The 22,282-nt window shown below is 45.9% G+C and overlaps 1 protein-coding gene across 1 annotated transcript in view; it reads right to left on the reverse strand.

Annotated features, from left to right (window-relative positions):
* Window positions 1–22,282, reverse strand: part of COL18A1 (collagen type XVIII alpha 1 chain) — a 352,734-nt gene that overhangs the window by 39,171 nt on the left and 291,281 nt on the right. The window contains exons 34-37 of the mRNA XM_029606745.1: window positions 19,102–19,111; window positions 16,386–16,513; window positions 7,286–7,321; window positions 5,048–5,305 (exon numbers count right to left, since the gene is read on the reverse strand). Coding sequence (XP_029462605.1) covers window positions 5,048–5,305; window positions 7,286–7,321; window positions 16,386–16,513; window positions 19,102–19,111 — 432 coding nt within the window. The remainder of the gene's footprint in view (window positions 1–5,047; window positions 5,306–7,285; window positions 7,322–16,385; window positions 16,514–19,101; window positions 19,112–22,282) is intronic.

The raw sequence follows: 22,282 nt of genomic DNA on the forward strand, positions 1-22,282 counted from the left end.
GGGAAGCCTGACGGGAGGACGCAAGTTTCTAACCCCTCGCAAAAAACGAGCCACATCTGGATGACTCGCAAGGGAAGAACCTTCGACCTTACCCCTCAAGCAGCCCAAAGCCGCCACCTGAACTCGAAGCGAATTATACGCCAACCCCTTCTTCAATCCATCCTGTAAGAACATAAGGATATCCGCCACTGACGAACGTCTGGCCGACGTACCTGCCGTGTCACACCAATCATGGAAAACCTTCCAAACCCTCGCGTAGGCGAGAGTAGTGGAAGATCGACGCGCCCGAAGGAGAGTAGACACCACCGCGTCCGAATAACCTCTCTTCTTCAACCGCTTCCTCTCAAAAGCCAAGCCGCCAGACAAAAACGATCCGCCAGATCGAAAAATACTGGACCCTGCCGAAGGAGATTGGGAAGATGACCGAGACGCAGTGGGCCGTCGACTGCCAAGTTGACCAGATCCGCGAACCACGGGCGCCGCGGCCATTCCGGAGCCACGAGAATCACCGGACCGTGATGGGACTCTATGCGCCTTAGCACTTTCCCCACCAGCGGCCACGGAGGGAACACATAAAGAAGAATGTGACGAGGCCACGGAAGGGCTAGCGCGTCCACCCCTTCTGACGCGTGCTCCCTTCTCCGACTGAAGAAGCGGGCCGCCTTTGCATTTTGACGAGTCGCCATGAGGTCTAAGCGCGGAGTCCCCCAACGCCGCGCGATGAGAGCCATCGCTTCCAACGAGATCTCCCATTCGCCTGGATCTAGGTGCTGCCGGCTGAGATAATCCGCTTGAACGTTGTCCACGCCGGCAATGTGGGTGGCCGCGAGACGCTCTATGTGCCTTTCCGCCCAGGACATCAACAGCGCCGCCTCGGACGCTACTGCTTGGCTTTTCGTGCCGCCTTGTCGATTTATGTACGCCACTGTGGTCGCATTGTCCGACAGAACTCTTACTGCTCGTCCGCGTACCAGCGGAAGGAGACAACGCAAGGCCAGGCGGACCGCTCTGGTCTCCAAGCGGTTTATGGACCAAGTCGCCTGGAGTGCTGACCAGGTGCCCTGGACTGCACGGGACTGGCAGACCGCACCCCAGCCCGACAGGCTGGCATCCGTCGTCACCACCAACCAAAACGGGGGTTCGAGGTCCACCCCCTGTAGGAGATTGGCCGGAATCAACCACCAAGAGAGACTGGAGCGAGCCAGCTCCGGCAAAGGCAACTCCATCCCGTACTCCTCCGAGCGGGGATCCCAGCGAGATAGAAGCGCTCTTTGTAATGGACGCATATGCGCAAAAGCCCATTGTACCATTTCCATAGTAGACACCATATGACCAATGACTTGTAAATAATCCCAGACCGTGGGAATCTCGAGCTCTAACAGGCGCCGTACCTGAGTCATGAGATTGAGCATGCGTTGTTGCGGAAGAAAAACCTTGCCCCTCAAGGTGTCGAACCGAGCTCCCAGGAACTCCAGCTGTTGGGTTGGTTCGAGCTTGCTCTTCGCGAAGTTGACTACCCAACCCAACCTCTGCAGCTGGCGCACCACTAAGGAGACCGCCCGGGTGCATGCCTCGTGCGACTTCGCTCGAATGAGCCAATCGTCGAGATAGGGGTGTACCAGGACGCCTTGCCGGCGGAGGGAAGCCGCTACCACCACGAGAACTTTGGTGAACACTCTCGGCGCGGTGGCCAACCCGAAGGGGAGGGCGCAAAACTGGTAGTGGTCCCCCATCACCATGAACCTCAAGTACCTTTGATGCCGTTCTCTTATGCCGATGTGCAGATAGGCCTCTGTCAGATCCAAAGAAGCCAAGAATTCTCCCTTGTGGACGGCCGCAATAACAGACCGGAGGGTCTCCATCCGGAAGCGGGGCACTCGCAACGCCTTGTTTACTCCCTTGAGATCCAGAATGGGTCGGAAGGTGCCCTCCTTCTTGGGCACCAGGAAGTATATGGAATACCGACCCGTCCTGAGCTGGTCCCCGGGAACCGGAACCACCGCCCCCAGAGCCTGTAGATGGGCGACCGTTTGAGCTATAGCTACCTGCTTTTCTACGGGCCCGCACGGCGAAACCAGGAAGAGATCCCGGAGGGGACGTACAAAATCCAACTCGTAGCCGTACCGAACCACGTCGAGGACCCATTGATCCGAAGTAATTGCGGCCCACTCCTCCCAGAACCGGGACAACCGACCTCCGATAACGGGCACGGAGGAGTGGGCCCGCGCACCTTCATTGCGCGGGCTTAATGGCAGGAAAGCCTTGGGAAGAGCCTCCACGTAGAGGCCTCCTGCCACGAAAGGAAGAAGAAGACCAGGCCTGGGATCTCGTCGCCGGCTGCCGTTGGGAGAAGGAACCTCCTCTTCCCCCACGGAAACGCCTTTGTCCACGAAAGCGAGCCCTGGCGTTACCAAACGCCCGAGGTTGCCGAGGCTTATCCTCCGGCAGCTTGTAAACCTTGTTGTCACCCAGATCCTTAATGAGCTGGTCCAGCTCGTCGCCGAACAGCAACTTGCCCTTAAAGGGAAAGGAACCTAACCTCGCCTTGGAGGTGGCATCCGCCGACCAACGACGGAGCCACAGCAACCTCCTGGCTGAGACTGCCGAGGACATAATACGAGCCGATGTGCGCAACAAGTCATACAAGGCATCCGCTGTATAAGCGACCGCCGCTTCAACACAATTCGCCTGTTCAGCCTCACCCGGAGGTAGCTCCTGCATGGTCAGCAGCTGCTGAACCCAGCGGAGGTTGGCCCTCTGTACAAGGCTGCTGCAAGCCGCCGCTCGGACCCCCAGTGCCGCCACATCAAAAATACGCTTTAATAAGACCTCAAGCTTGCGGTCTTGGAGGTCCTTCAGCGCTATACCCCCCGTCACGGGGATAGTCGTATGCTTGACCACAGCCGTGACAGCCGAATCTACCGCGGGTGTCTTCAACAGTTCCAGAGAATCCTTAGGTAAGGGATATAGCTTTTCCATGGCTCGATTCACGCGCAGGGAAGCCTCTGGCAGTTCCCATTCTTTCGAGACAATCTGCAGCACCTTGTGATGAAAGGGAAAAGTCTGAGGGGGGGCCCGAAGCCCCGCCATCGCGATATCCCCCGTGGACGAGTCCGCCTCTTGAGGCGGCGTCGTTAATTCCAGCTCCTGCAGCACGTGGAGAATAAGGGCACTTAACTCCTCCTTGGCAAACAAACGGAGCACCTGAGGGTCATCCCCCTCTACGGACCCCTGCTCGTCCGTTGTTAACAAATCCGGAGCCCCCGGGGACTCTGGAGCGGCCCCTGTATCGCTCAGGCCCTCAGCTCCCCCCCCCCGCGGGCGGGGAGCCGGAACCCCGGCCGACCCCACCCCCGGTGGACTCCCCTGAGGTAGGGGAGACTTTTTGGGCACCTTCGGGGGAGGGGGCACCTCCAGCTCGCAGCCGGACTCAGCCTGTAAAAATGCCTTGTGCATTAAAAGCACAAACTCCGCCGAAAAAGGCACTGACCTTTTAACACCTTTCTTCGGGGCATCCGCTGAGGGGGGGCCTCGAGGCGACCCCACATCGGGCGGAGAGCGCGAGCTGCGGGCGTCCGGCGAGGGGGGAGGGGAGTTCTCCCCCTCCGAAGCTGAAAAATCCTCCTGCCGCGTGGCCAAGATGGCCGCCGCACTCCTCCCCGAGGGAGGAGGGGCCGCAGACCGGCTGCCTGAGGCGCTGCTTTGCCGCGACGCAGAGGGGCGAGGAGAGCGGCTGCGGGCAGCGCTCGGCCCCCCCGAGGGTCCCTCGCCCCCGGGAAGACATCGAGGGCAGAGACCCTCGCGGGAGAGTCGCGCCCCCCGCCTCCCCACATGTCTGGCAATCCGAGGATCGCGGCATCCTAGGAGAGAGCCCTGAAGCGACGGCGAAAAATGGCGCCAAAAATAAAAAAACCAACCCTGGTGAGCTAACTCGCGCCGGGTGGACTAGCCACCCCCTCCGGGGTCCGAAAAGGGCACGGGCAGGCGTTTGGTTCGGGGTTAAGCAGGGGAGCTCACTGCCTGTCCCCAACAGGGCTTAAGTGACTCTTCAGACTGAATTTTTTTTTTTTTTTTTTTTTTTTTTTAACCCCCTTCAGGGCCAAATCCCTGGTATGGGGGGGGAGGGTGACCGGCCCACCGGTAAACTCTCCCCCAGCCCTACGGACACTCTATCCCGGGAAGAAGAGGAGGGTATGACCCTCCGAGCCTGCCCCACACTTAACCACTAAACTCGCAGCGCAAGACAATTTACAAAGACAAACAGGCAGACAGAGGACAGAAAAGACGAACCAATTGATCTTGTCCCTTGTCTCTTTTTTTTTTTTTTTTTTTTTACAGTACCAAGAACACTGACCAGACCAGAACCGCAGGTTATGCCTCTCAATCTGCTGGAGTCAGAGAATATACTGAAGGACCGCAGGAGGCACACCAGTATATCTAGGGGGTGCTTTCAGTTTTCTCTCTGACTCCATCTGCTGGAGGGGAGGCATAACCCAGCTGTCTGGACTGATCCTGGTACGTACTGGGAATGTGCATTTATTCTCCTGCAAGATCTTTATCCCATTGGACTCTATGCCATCCCTAACATAAAATGCCACCCCTCCCATTAAGTCGATCCACCCTATTGCTGCGATATAATTTGTACCCATTGGTTAACCTCCTTCCACCAGGTCTCTGAGATGCCAATTATATCTACCTCTTCATTCACTGCTATACACTCTTAACTCTCCCATTTTACTTCTTAGACTTGTGGTATTGGCATACAGACATTTCAAAGTATGTTTTTTATTTCTATTATCATCTTGCTTATAAGTTGACCGGGATAATTTGGAATCTTAATTTAGGTGGTTCTTTACTTATAGGCACTTATAGATTACTTTTGCTTTTATAGGAACTTCTCTGCTGGGATGCTCCATTCTCCTGTTTCATTTGTACCTTCGAAAGATACCTCCCTCTGAATCAAGTGCTGCTGAGTGACTCTTGGTATTCCCTCTTGCATAACATGAAATTTAAACAGAATAGACAGTTAAGAGAATTTGGTGCTTACTGCAGGCTGGAATTCCTGGTGCAAGTGAATAGCAGAGGAGGGGTTCTCCTGTTTTCCGGGAGAATTTTCAGGCCTTGGGAATGTGAGATCAGGTTGGTGCTGATAGTGATCTCCCCTCCATGGCTGGGCAGTAGAGTATATGTTTGTATACTCCTGATGGGGAGGTTTAAAACTCTCTTGTGCAGACTGGATGTATCCAGATGAGCTTCCAGGGTACTGAACGACTGGGGGCTGTTCCACTGCCACTTCATTGCCCTGCTAATATATATAAAAAAAACAAACCACAGACAGTACAGTTACAAGAGATGCACTAAAAATAATTGCACACAATTCATTTGGAAGATAAACCAAAATCATTTAGATCTCCCTTGTCAAACTGGTATAGATTTCATTCCCAAAGATATATTAGTAGAAACAAAGAAATATATGGCCTATCTGGTCTGTCAACTCACACCCAACTATTCAGCTTTACAATCCCTACCACTCAGAGATGCATTTAGCGTTTTGGGGACCTTAGGAACTGTCGACCCATTACCCCCTCTTCCCCCGAGGTTGGAGGTCTAAGACACAGTTCCCTAGTTTCCTGTGGCAGCTCAGGGATAGATTCCTTGTCAAAAAATTAAAAAATTCTGAAGCAAACTGGCAAGCATTTCCATCTTTTATATTACATTATAAAAATAAATTAGCTTTACAGTATATTTATTTGTAAAACTAGTATAATTTATTTTATTTTTATTGGGCGAAGAAAGTGATCTTAAATATCAGTACAGGGAGGAGCCTTCAGGAATGAGAAGAGGAAAGTAGGCTCATCAGACATCGGGTGAGGAGAAAGGGGAGAGGAGTGTGAGAAGGAAAGAGAATTAGAGACAGGGTGGATGGGAGATGGGGAAGATTAGGAATCTGGGATACGGAAGAGGAGGGAGTAGGAAGAGTTGGGGAGTGAGTTTCAGGATCTAGGGAGAAGGGAGAGGAAGGAAGGAAGAGAGGTTCCAGGATCTGGGGGATAGAATCCAAGATCAAAGGAGGGAGGATTTGAATTGCAGTGGGTGGGGAGAGTAGGAGACAGGCATCCCTATCATACTCTGGCCCTGCTTCTGTTTTTAATAATGGGATCTTATCTAATTCTTGTTTTAAATGATTCCCCAGCTTCTGAGTTGATTGAATAATCAATATTCATCAAGTCAGGAGATCACTTGTTGAGAATTATATTCCATCTTTAAATGAACTGCTGATTTCTGTAAAGAATCTGGGTTCTTTGTTTATTCATAAACCCAAGGAATTCTTTCATGCTTATAATACTCTAAAAGACTAACTCCATGGAGTTCTCAACAACCATTCACCTAGATAAAGCCAATGTTTCTGATCATAAATTTGAGGATACTTTAAAGACTTCTGTTTGAAATAATGATGATTGTTGGAACAAATATATAATCTTGTGAATAACTAGTGCGCTGATCATTATCAGAACCCCTTAGAAACATGTAAACCATGAACACAGTATGCATACTTGAAATAAAGGTCTTCATCAAAACCACATGCAGTCATCACACCTATATGTAAAGTATGAATATAGCATGGACAACCATTAAAAGTTCTTTGCAAGCAGCACACTAAAACAGGTTTATATGAATACCAAAGAAACAGCTGAAGCGTGGGCTTGGCAAGGAGAAAGTTATTTAAAACAAAAGGGTATGGACATATTGAGGTCCTTATTCAAAAGCATTTAGTCGACTAACTTAGACGTTTTCCAGCTAAATGAATATTTGGGCACTTATCTGGCTATATTCTAACCGGCTAATAAGACAGCCAGGTAACTTAGGGGCATTCCAGGCGCATATCTGGGAGGTGTGTTGAATTAGCCGGCTATGTTAACCAATTAATATAGCTGGCTAAGTCTGGTTGGGCCAAAGAGCTGTCCTAAAGTTAGCTGGGTATATTCCATAATGCGGCTGACTTTTTTAATATATCTCTACAGTTAGCATTGGATACGTTTATCCAGCTAACTTTGCTGTCCTGACTGTGTCTGAATATGGACCTAAGGTATAAACTTTAACTTTGAAAGAATTAAAATATATTTTAACACATGGAATAAGACTCAAAGAGGAAGAAACAGCATCAATAAACAAGCCAATATATCTGTGCAGGATTTTGCTAGTATGACAAGCTTTAATCTGAAATTAGAAAACATTTGTTTAGTTCTGCTTCTAAATTATACTCAAAGAAAGATGTTTTCCTTACCAGCCCCTCCCCAGTAAGTGGAATGTATTCTCCGAGCTGAAATAAAGCAAAAAATAAGCTTTAAGAATAAAGCATACATAAAATACAGCAACAACAACAACAACATATAGTAACATATTAAATCCCTGCAGATAAAGACCAAATGGTCCATGCAATCTGTCCAGAAAGGTGTTCAGGAATATAACTGTCACTCCGTGTAGCTTACCCGCTAGAACAAGTTCAGGTTTTCACTGTTCATCTAAAGTAAAGTTACTTCTCTGTAGCAGGATTTTTCTGAAGACAGCAGTTCACCAGTTATACTAAAACTTTCTGGAAAGGCTTATAGGCCAATACAGCACCTACACAGACGTTTCTCCAGTTACTGTGCCCTTGCTGCTTCTCTCTGTTCTGAAAACAGAGTTTGATTGGGGAAACAAATCCAAAAGGGGCTGTAGGAGAGTTTGTATGCCTGGTGAACTTCTGTCGTTAGAGAGCACCTATTGCAAATAACACAAAGTTACTTACCTGTATCAGTATGACATCTGGGTGATGTCATACTGATAGCACCAAAATGAACAGTCTTTCCCAGAACGCTCTAGGAGATTCTTCAATTTCGCTAGGCATGTGCCATAGTTTCCCAGCAGCTATGCACCCACAGTGTGCTAATGAGCTCAACTCCAGAAGGAGAGAAAGGGTGGGTTTGTGAGACCAGTAAACTGCTGTCCTCAGAGAACACCTATTACAAGGTGACTATTTTCTCTGAGGAAAAGCAGTTCTCCCATTACACAACTGAGATTCTCTAGCTAAGGATTGTCCTCAAAACTAAAAAAGAAAGACAACAACCCACCAACAGGACAGACCAACTATTTTTGGTAGGCTAGAACTCCCTTTTATAGTTTATTCTTTGATTATCTGCTATTTGTTAATCATCAAAGTAGATTAGAAATAAAAAATGATTGTAATCAAGATGTCTAAATCATATGCTTTAAACCACAAAAAAATCTAAAGACTCAAAAAGCAAACATATATCTACATTAGCTGAATGAAGGACCCCCAAAAACAACTGTACATAAATATAAAACACAAAAAAAATAAAATTATATATATATATATATATATATATATATATATATATATATATATATATATATATATATATATATATATATACACACACAGGACAGGGACAAGGACAACAAACACTACCAACAAAAATATACAAAAAACCCCCTACAAAACAATAAAAAATTCAATAAAGCAAAAAAGGAAGAAAAAAGCTTTTCTTCAAAAGAAAGTTATAAAAAAAAAAAGCAAAAAAGGTACTCAAATCTAAAGCTGAATAATAAATCTTCCAGGATACTTCATCAATCCTTCAGATAGTTTATGGATATCATCAAAAGACAACACTGGTAAAAAAAAAGAAGAATCAACTCTTCAAGGTATCTTATTTTTAAATGATGAGTTAGTGAGTGCCTTTACCTATGTTTTTGTGAGTTCTTCACTAGCTATTTGAACTGTTTTATGATTTTGAACCATTTTATGTTTTAATTGTTCAAATGAAAAACAACAATACTAATAATATAAAATATTAAAAGCTAGCAAACAGCCATATCAATATATAAGCAACAATATAAAAGAAGAGAAAAAAAAAAGACAACCCAAACTAATTAAAATAGGCCTAAGGGCTGAAGTTGTGTTCTATATCCCCCAGAAAGACTCTGATGAATAGACAGCTCAAATCTGCTGTTGCATTGGGAGTCACTGTTTAAACAAGAATGGGATGTGAATGGATGGACGAAATTTCACATTGCATCCTTGCATATCACTTTAATACTGGCAGACCTTAGATAAGATATAATTATTTTGGCTACTTAAATTATATATCACACAACTATCAACTCAAAACCATACAAAGTGACATATATTTTCTTTATTGCATAGAAAAAATATTACAACAATCTTTAAATATTTAACATATTACCCACAAAAATATGCATCTAAAAATTCTCCCTCCATTCATACGTCATACATACTTTTTCATACTTCTACTATCTTCATAAAAACTATCCCAATCCTCTCAGATTGAGTTACATGCCAAAACTTCCTTTCTTACAATATATTATGAATATGAAATACAATTTGTTAAATAAGCAGAGAAAATCCCATTTATCATAAATTATCACTCATTTAGAAAACAACAAATTTTTAAATTCTTCTTTTATTCTTTCTTATACTCTCAACATGTTTCGCCCACAGGCTTCCTCAGGAGATATATAAACGAATCTCCTACTGCTCATCTGTTCATGCTCATCACATATTTCTGAAAGGAGCTCATCTGTACGTCCTCAAAAAGATTTCTCTTAGACGTACATATCAGTATACCATTCCATTCATGCTGCTCTATGTCTTTTCAACAGGTATTTGCCCAGATGCTTGGGTTTAAACACTTCTTCCACCCTTCCTTTATGAGTTACCATATCTTATAAATCTTAGCACACTGCCACTTTCCTTTGTTTCACTTCATGTTGGCGTCCGTTTGAATGTTACGAAGGTCTCCAGAACATAAAGAATGTCAAATGCATCTTATTCTTCCAAACAATGCTCCTTCCCAGCTTATTTAGAAATTTAGAATATGATGGGTTTCTTGTGGGGAGGAGTATGCCGGTGGATCTGGAGGAGGATCTGAAGGTATGCCCATCAACCCTTCTTCTGAATCTGATAAAGGCAGGATGCTCACTCAAGACCCTGATGAAGACCAAGGTGAATGGGGCGGGGATTTGATTGCCTTGATTGCCCTTGGATACTGTCAACCAGATCTTCACTGGTCCTCTTCTTTGGATAACCAGTGAATTTCTTCTGATACTACAGATGCAACTGATCCTTAAGAGCTAAACCAAAAACTGGTAGCTGTTGCACTGGGATTGAAGAGTCTGGGACTCCCCATTAAAGGAAGGTACCCATTACCTGGAAAAAAAAAACCGGACATAAGATCCTCTGTTTGTCTTTAGCTGCTAAAGATGAGAAAAACATCTTGAACAACGCCATCATCTGTTCTGCTGACTGATTCAACTGCTGTAATATTAGGGAAGATACATCCTCTTCCAAAATCAGAACAGGATCATCACTCTGGGAGGTATCCCCTGGGCTCCATGTAGGGGCTCCTGATATGACCTCCTGGGTCTATCCTGTTGCAGCAATCAAGGGTAGGATGAAGCAGATGAGAGTTGGTTTCCAGATGCAGTATTCTGGGCTACAAGATCTTCCTGATGCCATTGAAGACATTCCCATAGCCTTGGGATCAAAGTAGAAAAGATGGGAAGGAGGCATGGGAATTTCTTAGCCAAAAAAAGATGAAAGAACATGTAAAGAATCACTCTGCCCCCCACTCTCTCCAAGCTGACAACTCTTGTCCTTGTGTTGGCACAGATGGTCCCTGCACCGAGGCAATCCTTTCCTCTGGCATGTGGTACTTAAGTGTCAATGACTCCATAGGAGCTGGATGACTCAATGGCACCAATAAGCTCCATATGTGCCAATGGCACCAAGTGCATTAATGACACTGGACACCTGTGTTGATGGTACTGAGCTCTCATGGTTCGATGGTGCCAATTTGATTCTTTGATGGCATCATACACTGGTGCCAAGGCCCATGCTTAGAAACAGCAGCTTTCTGCTCAGTCTGCCTACCAAGGAGTTCTGTGCCCACTTTTTATGCTCCGACAGAGCTGAGACATCCAAGACCTGATATTTTGAGCTGCTCAATCCCGACAATGACTCCACAGTGGGAGGAACACTCAGAATGGCACTCCTGTTTGACTCACTGTGCACGGATGGAAGACTAAGAGTTCAGTCATCTTATAGACCCGGTTCTTCTGTATCCTGGGGGATATCCTGCCACAATTACAATTGGAGCTATCAGGATAGGGTCCAGACACTTGTAATTTAGGTCGTGCTCTCCATGATTAATATCTTATACCTGCAAATGCAGACCTTGAATCTATTGATGGTAGACTTCTTGGGCCCAGGCATCATCTTCTATTATACTTTTTTTTTTTGTAGTACTAAAAAGTGCTGTTGAGAGGGCTGCCAAGGCAACAAAGCAGAATAAGGTAAAAAAAAAAAAAGAAAAACCCTGAAGGATTGAGAAAAAATTATTCAAAACAATAGAGAAAGATTAATGTTTGGATAGTTATATGGATAAAAAAATGACCGAGGGGCTCATGAGGCAGCACTTGAACAAGATCCCCCGGCACATACTCAAAAAAGACATAGCAGAACTAGAAAAGATGCAAAGGAGGGCAACAAAAATGATAAAGGGTATGGGACTTCTCTCCTATGATAAGAGGCTACACAGGCTAGGGCTCTTCAGTTTGGAAAAGAGATGGCTGAGGGGAGACATGCTAGAAGCTTATAAATCATGAGTAGGGTGTAATGGGTAAATAAAAGTCATTTACCCTTTCAAAAATACTAAAACAAGGGGGCACTCCATGAAACTGACAACCAGAGGATTTAAAACAAAAAATAGAATGTACTTTTTCACTCAGCATAAAAACAACATATGCAGTCTGTTGCTAGAAGATGTCAAGGCAATTAGCATAACGGGGTTTAAAAGAGGTTTGGACAAGTTCTTAGAAGAAAAATCTATAAATATTATTAGCCAAACAGCTAAGGAAACCTATTGCTATTCCTGGGAGTAAAAGGAAATAGATTTACTTCATGGGATTTTCCAGGTGCTTGCTATCTGGATTGGCCACAATCGGAAATGGGATGTAGGACTCAGTTGAACTTGGTCTGACCCAACGTGGCATTTATGTTCTTATTTTGAAAGCAAACCTGTCCAAATAAGATTGCTTTTAAAATGCTGGCAAAGGTTTTGTGTGTACAAGTCACATGCAAACTTTCACTCTACCAGCACAGTTATAAAATTATCCTCTCTATGTACACAATGTTTGGTTCCACATTAAGAGTTATCCCTCAGGAAAAGGACATTGGATCTTCAGCTCAGTGTGTAGCAGCAGCTGCCAAAAAAAAATCAAGCAGAATGTTAGGAATTCTTCAACAAACCCTTGCATTAATCTATGGTGCGACCATACTATGTGCAGTACTGGTCACCACATCTCAAAAGAGATATAGGCAGCAGGGGTCTTAACTATGGAGCAGCCTGGGCAATTGCCCAAGACCCTGAGTTGGTTGGAGGGGCTGATTTACTATATGATCTCTTCTGGTGCATTCTTCCTGGGCTGCAGTATTCCCCCTCTTCCAGTGAACTTGATCTGGCTGTCGTGAGCAACTAATCTTTGGCTGCAAAATTCAGGAAGTGCACACAGATGGCAGCAGTGTTTCTTGTGCCTTTTCCACCTTGTGCTCACAAGCTGCCACCATTAACTTTGTTCTTCAGAGTCCTGCACTTCCTGTTACTAGCTGCAGCCTCCTATTTACAATTCCCCCCCCCCCCACCATGGAATACTTTTTCTGGAAAGTCCCCCACGGCCTCTGAAACCCAAGCCTATTGCCTTCTTGCTTGGGAGTTCCTCCCACCCACTGAGGCTGAGAACAGCTTGCCTGAAAGCCCCCTCACCACCACTGTGGCCACTGACGCTGGGGTATGCGGTGTGCCTGCCTGGGAGCCCCCGTCACTACAGCTTTGCTCTCCCTACCACATGGTTGGAAGCATCCGCTGCCTAAGGAATAGACTGGGAAATAGCCAGAGAAAAGAAATATTTTTTTGTGTGGCAGATGTTATGTTGGGTTCTCTCATCCTCCAGAAAAACACCACTACCACTGATAGATATTGGGTTGGGACCTCCAAGCTCCTATTGTTTTTGTGGGTGGAAGGGAGGGGCAATTGTTGGGGCTTCTGACCCCCTACAAAATTGTCACCACTACTAATAGTGGTATTATTTCTGTGGGGGAGGGAGTGGCAGGTGTTATGTTGGGACCTAATGCAAACTGTCGTGCTTTATTATGCGGAAAAAAAGACCGAATGGCTCATGAGGCAGCATGTGCGTGGGAAGTCCCATGCATGCTCAGCAGTAAAAATCTGCAGACGTTGGATGACGTTACTCATGTGTCACAGCTAATTTAGCCTTGCATGCTGATGGAAAAATGCAGAAACACTGTATCTATTTTTGCTTAATGCTCAAAAGAATCGTTTGTAGCACCATAGGCAGATGGGAGAGGGACAGGCACCATCCCCTTGAGGACAGGCTGTTACATACCTTGGTGCTGAATGTCGTGTTGATGTCAGAATACCCTTATAGGTGGCACTTCTCATCCACTGGAACTTGTGTAAACATTATTATATCACTGTATCAGAAAAGCAGTAGGTCATGACTCAGAGAGAACTGTAGAGAATGAAGAAGTTGTGATCATTTGGGACATTCCCATTCCAAAAGATAAAAAGCTAGACGCAAGAAAACCAGATATTGTGGTAAAGGAGAAAAGCACAAGAGCAGCAGTACTGCCAGAAGTATCAAATCAAAGTGACCAAGAAAATGTGGCAGAAAGATATAGAAATAGTCCAAGTTCTATCAGGTGCCAATGGCCTGACTATATACTCCAAGAGCATTTAATCATGCTGTCTGTGTATATGATATCTTATTAAATCCAGAAAGTAGCTCTTTTTGGCACAATGCAAGTAATAAAAAGGGCATTGGCAATGAATTTGAGAGACTAAGATCATATTCAACATGCTTTGGATTTCACGTGAGGTTCATTCCTGTCAAGGAATACGCAAAATCAACTCATTTGTAGACATTACCCTGAGAGTTTACATGGACCTAGCAACCCTTAAACTAGATGGGCAATGGGGCCAAATAGGATACATCCTAGGATATATTAAGAGTTTAGAGGGGGTTCTAGCAGCTCCAACCTGTTCAAATACTTTTTCTAGACAGTTGTGGCTCCAGGGGACTGGAGACAAGCAGATATCCATGTTCATAAAATGTGCAACTAGAGAGGAGGCTGACAACTAGAGTCCAATCAGTCTGACCTCTGTGGTGGGTAAATTAATGGTGCCACTACTAATGGAAAGGACAGTGGAATGTCATGAATCCAGCAGGTTAAAAAGTCCAAGGCAGCACAGTTTTATCTTTTATTAAAATCTATTAATCGCCTAAGTTGAGGCACTAGGCAATGTATAATTTCAACATTCATAATTCAAAAATACCAGAGGAAGATCATGTTAAAAAACCTGACCAATTTCTTTGGCTAGGTGATCAAAGAATTAGATCAGGGCCAGTACTGGATGCGAGATAAGGGGACATGGTTGAGTGACAGGCAACAGAGGACAGTGGTAATTGGAATTCATCCCAAGGAAAGATAGATTGTCAGTGATTAGTTCTTTCAACATTTTTAAAAGTGGTATTGAAGATACCACTAGGAAAGGTTTGTCATTTTGCAGATGATATGAAGATCTACAGCAAAGGGGACACTCCAGTGCTCAGAGCTCTTGCTCCATTTGTTATGCCTTAAGTAAGCTGTGTTTGAGGACGAGGATGCTGAAGATATAGCGTGACCATCAGCGGACCTCTTCTACGACCCTACAGTCTACTAATCATTTTACTGAGCTGGTCAAGCATTGAGCTTACTCTTCTTTTACAACATCACTTGGAGCTCATTCTTGTAAAAAAAAAATGATGGGCTGGAGTTAACATTGTTGAGCTAATTTCTTGCCCCATTCAACAGCAGCAGAGTGACTGTCCATCTTTCGTCGATGCCAACGAGAGCTTGAAGCCCTGGAAAGCATTCAGAACACCAGCCCAAAAGCAAGTAAGTATTTAAGAAAATATTTAGTGCGTTGAGGGAAAATTTAAAAGAAGAACAAAAAAAACCCCAACCCACTCACTTGGCCGACCTCAGTTGCTTTGATGTACTTAAGGTCTAAAAGGGTGAAAAATAACTGCAAACATACTTCATTATAAAATACTAAACATCAGACAGTCAGGAAGAGATGCAAGAATGATGTTGTTGAGGCATCAGGAAAACCTCCTGCTTGTATTTTTTGGTAATGGCAGGAATTGTGACATGAGTTTAACAGTGTCACTGGGGACCACAGAGTATAACGAGACAGATCAAAAACATCTCTCACCTGGTCTACATCTGAAAGGCTCGGTAATGTGATCATTTCCCTGAGCCTCCACCAAAATAAATAACCAATCAGTATGACGCCATTAAATACCTATGTTCTGTGAAACAATATAAGGCTACATAATGCTCCTATGGTACAGAAAGAATATTTATCTTCATCAGATGTCTCATATTTGTAGTACAATCCAAATACAAAATTCTGAACAAAATAATGTATCAGAGAGATCACAGAATAGATGCACTACACCAAGGAAGCAATGTTCTGATATACACTGAGGGGGGCAATTTTCAAAACCGCCTGCCCAGGATTTTGCACACATTTTGAAAGGGAAAGTCCACGTATATTTTCTTTTCGTTGTACCTAGGTTTTGTTGGGTTAATTTGGCTGGGAGATAGCAATGCATACATTGGAAAATGCAATGTATGTATATATACGATTTCCTAATCCCATGCCCTTGGAAATGTCTCCCCTTCCATTGGCTGAAAGAATGCACATTGAGAAAACCTGCATGCGATCTTAGCTGGGTTTCAGGTTGGCAGTTTTCACACAGCTCTTTTATCCAGGTAAATTGCCTGTGTGAAAATTGGCATCCCTCACTCTGGATAAAAATACTTGTGATGTTCCACAATGTCCGTACTTTAGCTGCCTTTGGGGGAAGCATTACCCAGACCGTGTTTTGGGGAGGATTAAAAAATAATGCATTTGAATGCATTTTTTTTTTAGTGTATGTCCATTCTTTTCGATACAAATTTCACCCCATAGAAAGAAGGAAGAAAGGTCCATATGTACTTTGTACTCATATTAACAATTTTCAGAAGGGAAGTACTTTCCATTGAAGTTTGGTGCAAAGTCCTTAGGTAAAACGTACTCACAGGCTATGCCACCAAAGGGGACGGGTTGAAAATTGCCCCAAGATACCATGATAAACTGTAACAGCATTTTTGGGCAGACAGATGCCACATTTCCTAGCCCGTCAAACTTCACCCTAATACTCTGATAACATTCCGAATTCTTGCCACGCTTCATACTCACCAAGATTTTTCTAAATCCATCTCGGATACGCAGATAAAGCTCTGCCCTTTCCAGCACCAAAACCACAGAGCCCTCCTGTAGTCTGCGGGTCAGGCTCAACATAGTCTGGAACGTTGCAGGACCATCACCTGTCCGGACAGAACATTGCATGCAGCATGAGAACGTGAAGATGAGGAGAATCCTAACATACAAAAGAGCAATCTCTGCCACAGGAAAGTAACCTCTTATCCGCTATTGTCGTGCTCTGAAAGAAGTAGAAAGACGTGTCCCACACATGGGTCATGCGATGAGTGTTTCAATTCGAGAACGCTTCCAGAGCTTTCAAGGATAATTCTGAACATGCTTGGGAGGCCTTTTATGTGTGCCAAATCCACTGTATGCCAGTCGACCTTAGATAAAAACACCGCTTGATCCTAAGCAAGTGTAACAACTTCTCTCCCAAAGAGGCAGGTGGGTAGTATAACATTTTGTTCCAGCAGGGAATGACAATATCAGGTAAGCAATGACAAGCAGAACAAGTCACATTAGTTAAGGGATGTCAGAAAATAAAAAGGGGAAAGAGAAGCACATCAACCCAGGCAAAAATACAGAAAATATGTTTTTGAGAGAAAACAGACCTCTTTATTCTTTTCCTCTTTTTTTTTTTGAGGAGTGAGTGTAGAATAAAAAAAAAAAAGAGAAGATAGGATGACAAATTCACAGAAATGTGTCTTGGATGAGGAAACTGAATTTTCCTTGCAAACAACCCATGTAGGATGGACAGACCAAATAATGAAACCCACTGGGAAGCCATATCAGGGCAATATGTAGAATGAATTCCAGGCTGCATCCTTGCACATCTTCTCTGCAAAATGGAGATTACATTGGCAACCAACTTCACCTTTGCGTGACTGCGGTTTGGCCACCAGCAAGACAGACTGAGCTCCCTGCTCGATTTTATTCTTCTCTATGATCAGCTGTCAGCTGGACTTACTCTTACGGGATATTTAGGAGGGCAGCCACTCTTGCTGGGTCCAAACGGCTCTGGGAAACACACAGGCATACATATAGCACTCAGCATGACAACCTGTGAGGAACATCAGAGTACATCCAGGGCACCTCGTGAAGCCACTGGACTGCTTCTCAGATATCTTAGGGTTTAAAATCAATGATATGGAGACTGGGGGTGGGAGAAGAATCCAAAATGGTGTTTAACACCATTTGCCTGCTCCTTTCTGCTGTGCTTTCTTTAGTTTTTCTTACATGTAGCTTTTTCCTTTAATGGGTAAGAGCAAGGTCGCCAAACATTTCAAAAAAGGGCCACATAGGACATTTCGAATCACCAAAAGGGCCCGGGAGGAGGGGGGAGGAGGAAGAGGGCGGTGTTCCCCTTAAGCTTTTGTCGTGGTGAGGATTGGGGACAATTCTGGCCCTTTGGCTGATTTGAAATGCTGGGAAAGGATGGGGGCAGGGTTCCTTGGCTGTAGCAGATTGCCAGGAATATTTCCAGATTTCTTGGAAGTTTGCAACCTTGCCACAGCCCCAGGAACCCTGCTCTGTCTTCCCCTTCCCATATATCTGACCCCTGAGGTAGGTGGGATTGGGGTCAGATGTGTGCCTTCTGCTCTAGCTCAACCCTCTCATTCACTCCCCACCTTCTCATCCCACCCCCTCTAATTCACTCCCTTCCCTCTCACTCTCTCTCCACCACACCCCTCCCCAGTGGGAAGCCCCTCTCCTCCATTTACTCAACTCTCTCATTCACACTCTGCCACACTCGCTTTCCTCAAACCCTTTTCCATCTTAATCCCTCTCATTCATTCCCTACCCTACTTCCTTCTCACCCCTCTGTCTCCATTCACTCATTCCTCTTTCATTCACCCCACTTCCCACCCTTCCTTTCTCACACTCTCTTTTAGATTCAGTCCCCCCTCATTCACTCCCCACCATTCCGTTTCTCACCCCCTCATCTCCAATCACTCACCCCTTTCATGAAGTTCTTTCCCCTCACCCCTTTCTTTTCCCCCTCATTGCCCCCCACTCTTCACCTGGCAGCCCATCCAGCTCTTTTCCTACTTGTGGAGCCTGGTCTTCCTGCTAGTGGCAGTCTCTCACAAGAAGGGAGTGAGGTGGCAAGCAATGGCAGGTCTTCTCTCATTGGCGGGCCTGGCCTCCCCACCAGCAGCTATCTCTCGTGAGGGGGGGAGTCTGGCAGCAGCAGTATCTCTTGCTGGTGGGGCCTGCTCCTCTCAACCTCCAGCTAGCACGAGGGGGAGGTGGGCGGGTCTGACAGTAGCAGTAGGCCTTCTCTTGCTGGCGGGGCCTGGCCTCTCAACCTCCAGCTGTCTCTCACAAGGATCTGGCACGAGGGGGAGGTGGGCGGGTCCGACAGTAGCAGTAGGGCCTTCTCTTGCTGACGGGGCCTGGCCTCTCAACCTCCAGCTGTCTCTCACAAGGATCTGGCACGAGGGGGAGGTGGGCGGGGTCCGACAGTAGCAGTAGGGTCTTCTCTTGCTGGTGGGGCCTGACCTCTCAACCTCCAGCTGTCTCTCACAAGGATCTGGCACGAGGGGGAGGTGGGCGGGTCCGACAGTAGCAGTAGGGCCTTCTCTTGCTGGCGGGGCCTGGCCTCTCAACCTCCAGCTGTCTCTCACAAGGATCTGGCACGAGGGGGAGGTGGGCGGGTCCGACAGTAGCAGTAGGGTCTTCTCTTGCTGGTGGGGCCTGACCTCTCAACCTCCAGCTGTCTCTCACAAGGATCTGGCACGAGGGGGGAGGTGGGCGGGTCCGACAGTAGCAGTAGGGCCTTCTCTTGCTGGCGGGATCTTGCCTCTCTGCCAGCAGCTCTCTCATGGAGATTCAAGGCGGTGGTGGATCTTTTTATCTTTATTAAGTGCTTAAAAAACCACCAAATACGAAAGCCGAAGACGGTTCACCAGAAGAGGAACATACAAAATCATATATATCAGAACACATAAGACCATACAAAACTAAAAGCATAGAATTGTTTAAAAAAAAAAAAAAAGTCTTGTTGGCAAGGCTTGGCCTCCGCACCAGTGGCTCTCTCACTGGGGGTCCTGTGCCCCTCTCTCTGGCGGGACCTAGCCTCCTAGCCAGCAGCTGTCCAAGAGGGAGGGGAGTTTGGGGAGCGGCAGCAGCGGATATTTTCTCAATAGCAGGGCTTTGGTAACTGTCAGCCATTTGCTGCCACACATTAAAAAAAAAAAGAAAAGAAAAAACCTCTGAAGTGGTCACAGGAAGGAAAAACAAGGCAGGCTGCTAAAGCAGCTTGGCCAACGAGCTCTGTCCTGCGGGCCGTGTTTGGGGTAAAGAAGAAAACAAGATGAGGGACTCTTGAGCTTTTCCACCTTAATATCCCCTCAATCGAGCCTTTTGCAGCAGGGGCCTTTTGGGGATGCGGGGGCCCAAGCAAATCAACCAAGCTCCACTCCAGCTCCAGCTCCCACTTCCAATTTCTTACTTTAAGGCTGATGCAAAAAAGGTTTGTTTAGTGGACGCACCTTTTTGCCTGCACTTCAGTGCGCATTTTCTGCAAGGAGTTTTGCAGGCAGAAATCCTGCGCTCTTAATCGGGAGCACTGCTTAGTGCCCTCGCATGGAAATCCCATGCAAATGAGGGATTTAAGTAGGACACCCCCCCCCCCCCCAGATACAGACCGCATCGGGGCCAGCGCACATTTCTTAGCGCTGGAAATTTAACTCCAGCTGGAGTTAAATTTGTACTGACTTACCCAGATAAATCTGGGTAAGTCAGTACAAATCTGGCTAAGTAGCGGCTGCCTCTACTTACCCAGATAAATCTGTACTTATCCAGCAAGCAGCATCTGCCGTCACTTATCTGGATAAGTTTGGACTTACCCATCTGTCTGGCAGAGGGTAACAGCTGACAGATAGCCGTATAATCAGTACTTATCAGCTTATCTAGCACAGATCACTGCTATTTGGCTGGATAAATTACTTATCTGGTTTAGTAGCAGAGACCATTGCCAGATGGACTAAGTACTGATTTATCTGGCTATCTGGCAGCTGCTTCCCGCTGAGAGGAGATATGATAGAGGTATAATAAAATAATGAGTGGCGTGGAACTTTGGCTTCTTGTTCAGCTAGCAAGGCCTCACCTCCTCACCAGTCATTCAGATCCCCTAGCATCATGTACCTGTCTGAAAGTAGTCTGCTGTGCTATTCACTGCCTCTGGTGCCACTCTCAGCTTGGGTCGCAGTCTGTAGCACACATGCATCATCTTCCCAACACCAACATACACCAAGTGCATACACAACTGCCTTTTATTAATAGACGGATCCTGCAACTAGGCCAGAAATATACAGGTGAATTTCCAAAGGGGTTACGCGTGTACATGAAACATACTATTGTAGCAATTTTCAAAAGCCATTTACCCGCGTTAATTGCACTTAACATGGATAAAACCTTTTGACAATTCAATGGCATATATTGCAGCATTTTTCAAAAACCCACTTACACAGGTAAAGTGCATTTACATGTGAAAAACCCAGTATTACACATATAAATGCTTTTGAAAATCAGGACCATAATGGACAAGTTGATATGCCAAAAATGTCTGCTGAATCTACTACGTTAGCAGAAACATCACTTTGGTCCATACATGCAGAACACAAACAGACCTTCACCAAATACAGAATAGTTAACCACAAATTACAGATGTGCTTAGAGCCTGATCAATGCCAGACATTTGCAGATTGTTTCTCAATGAAGATATCTGACTTATGTCTGTTGCGTCGTGCCTCTTCTCACCCCTCGCTCCACCCTCTCTACCTTGGGAGCGACTCCCTTCAGCTCTGACGGACAGATGCAGCCGCGGCTTCTCCCTGCCTCTTGGTCCCTGTGTTCCCGGGCTGGCTTGACGCTACAGATCCGCCATGTTCCTGATGAAGTAAGGGCGCGCGCTCCAGACTTGTACCAGCAAGGGTGCGAAACCTCGGGGGCGTCCCCCCATAGTGACATCATCCATTTTCACTTTAATAGGTCTTTGTTTTGCTAACCTCTAACGAGTTAGCAAGGAACTCCAACAGGACTTGCTTTGGCAATCCACGCTACTTGCAACAACGATCCGAGTCAGCCAGGGGAATCTTTCTCCACTGCTCAGCCTTTTCAAACTTACCAGGAGTACCCGCTCCATGGGGGCTCGCTCTCTCTTCTTGATTTCAGATTGCCAAGACGGGATCCGGTACTCGCTCCTCAAGGGCCTATATCCCTGAATACTCAGAAGACTCCTCATTGACTGGAAGCGATCGGGACGTGAACACAGTGAGTTCTATTGTACATAGAATCGGTACTTCGCTCCACGAGGGCCTACATTCCTATAGCTCTGAAAGACTCCCTTCCGTCCAAGATTGTTATCGCAGGTACGGAGATCGAGAGTTACGGAGATCAAGAGTTACACTGGCAAGATTGCAGATAGGAACCGGTACTTCGCTCCACGAGGGCCCATGTTCCTAGAATCCTTTATAGACTCTCTTCTACTCTAGAAGCCATTTCATATACAGCAATTGTTAGTTCTAATACAGACAGCTTGTGGGACCAGTGCTCGCCTACGGCTCCTGTTCCTGAATGTATTGAAGACTCTCTGTGGCATAAAGACCATTGCAAACATCTACTATTGTGAGTGTACCGTCTTGTATCCAGTATACACTGTCTACTCACTACTTTTAGTCTCTTTCTACAGCTCAGCAATCCAGAGATTATATTCCAGTATCAGAAGGACTTCAGCCCTGCCGGACACATCGACTCACTACTGCCACCACTCGTGGTCTAGCTTCCAGTCTAATAAAGAACTGGGAGCTGTGCAGAGGTTAGGCTGGAGCGCCCAAATCGATGGGCCGATGGAGCCCTAGCTGTTGACGAGCCAGGAGAACCGGGAC

The sequence above is a fragment of the Rhinatrema bivittatum genome, chromosome 6, assembly GCF_901001135.1.
Source record: "Rhinatrema bivittatum chromosome 6, aRhiBiv1.1, whole genome shotgun sequence".
Lineage (NCBI taxonomy): Eukaryota > Metazoa > Chordata > Amphibia > Gymnophiona > Rhinatrematidae > Rhinatrema > Rhinatrema bivittatum.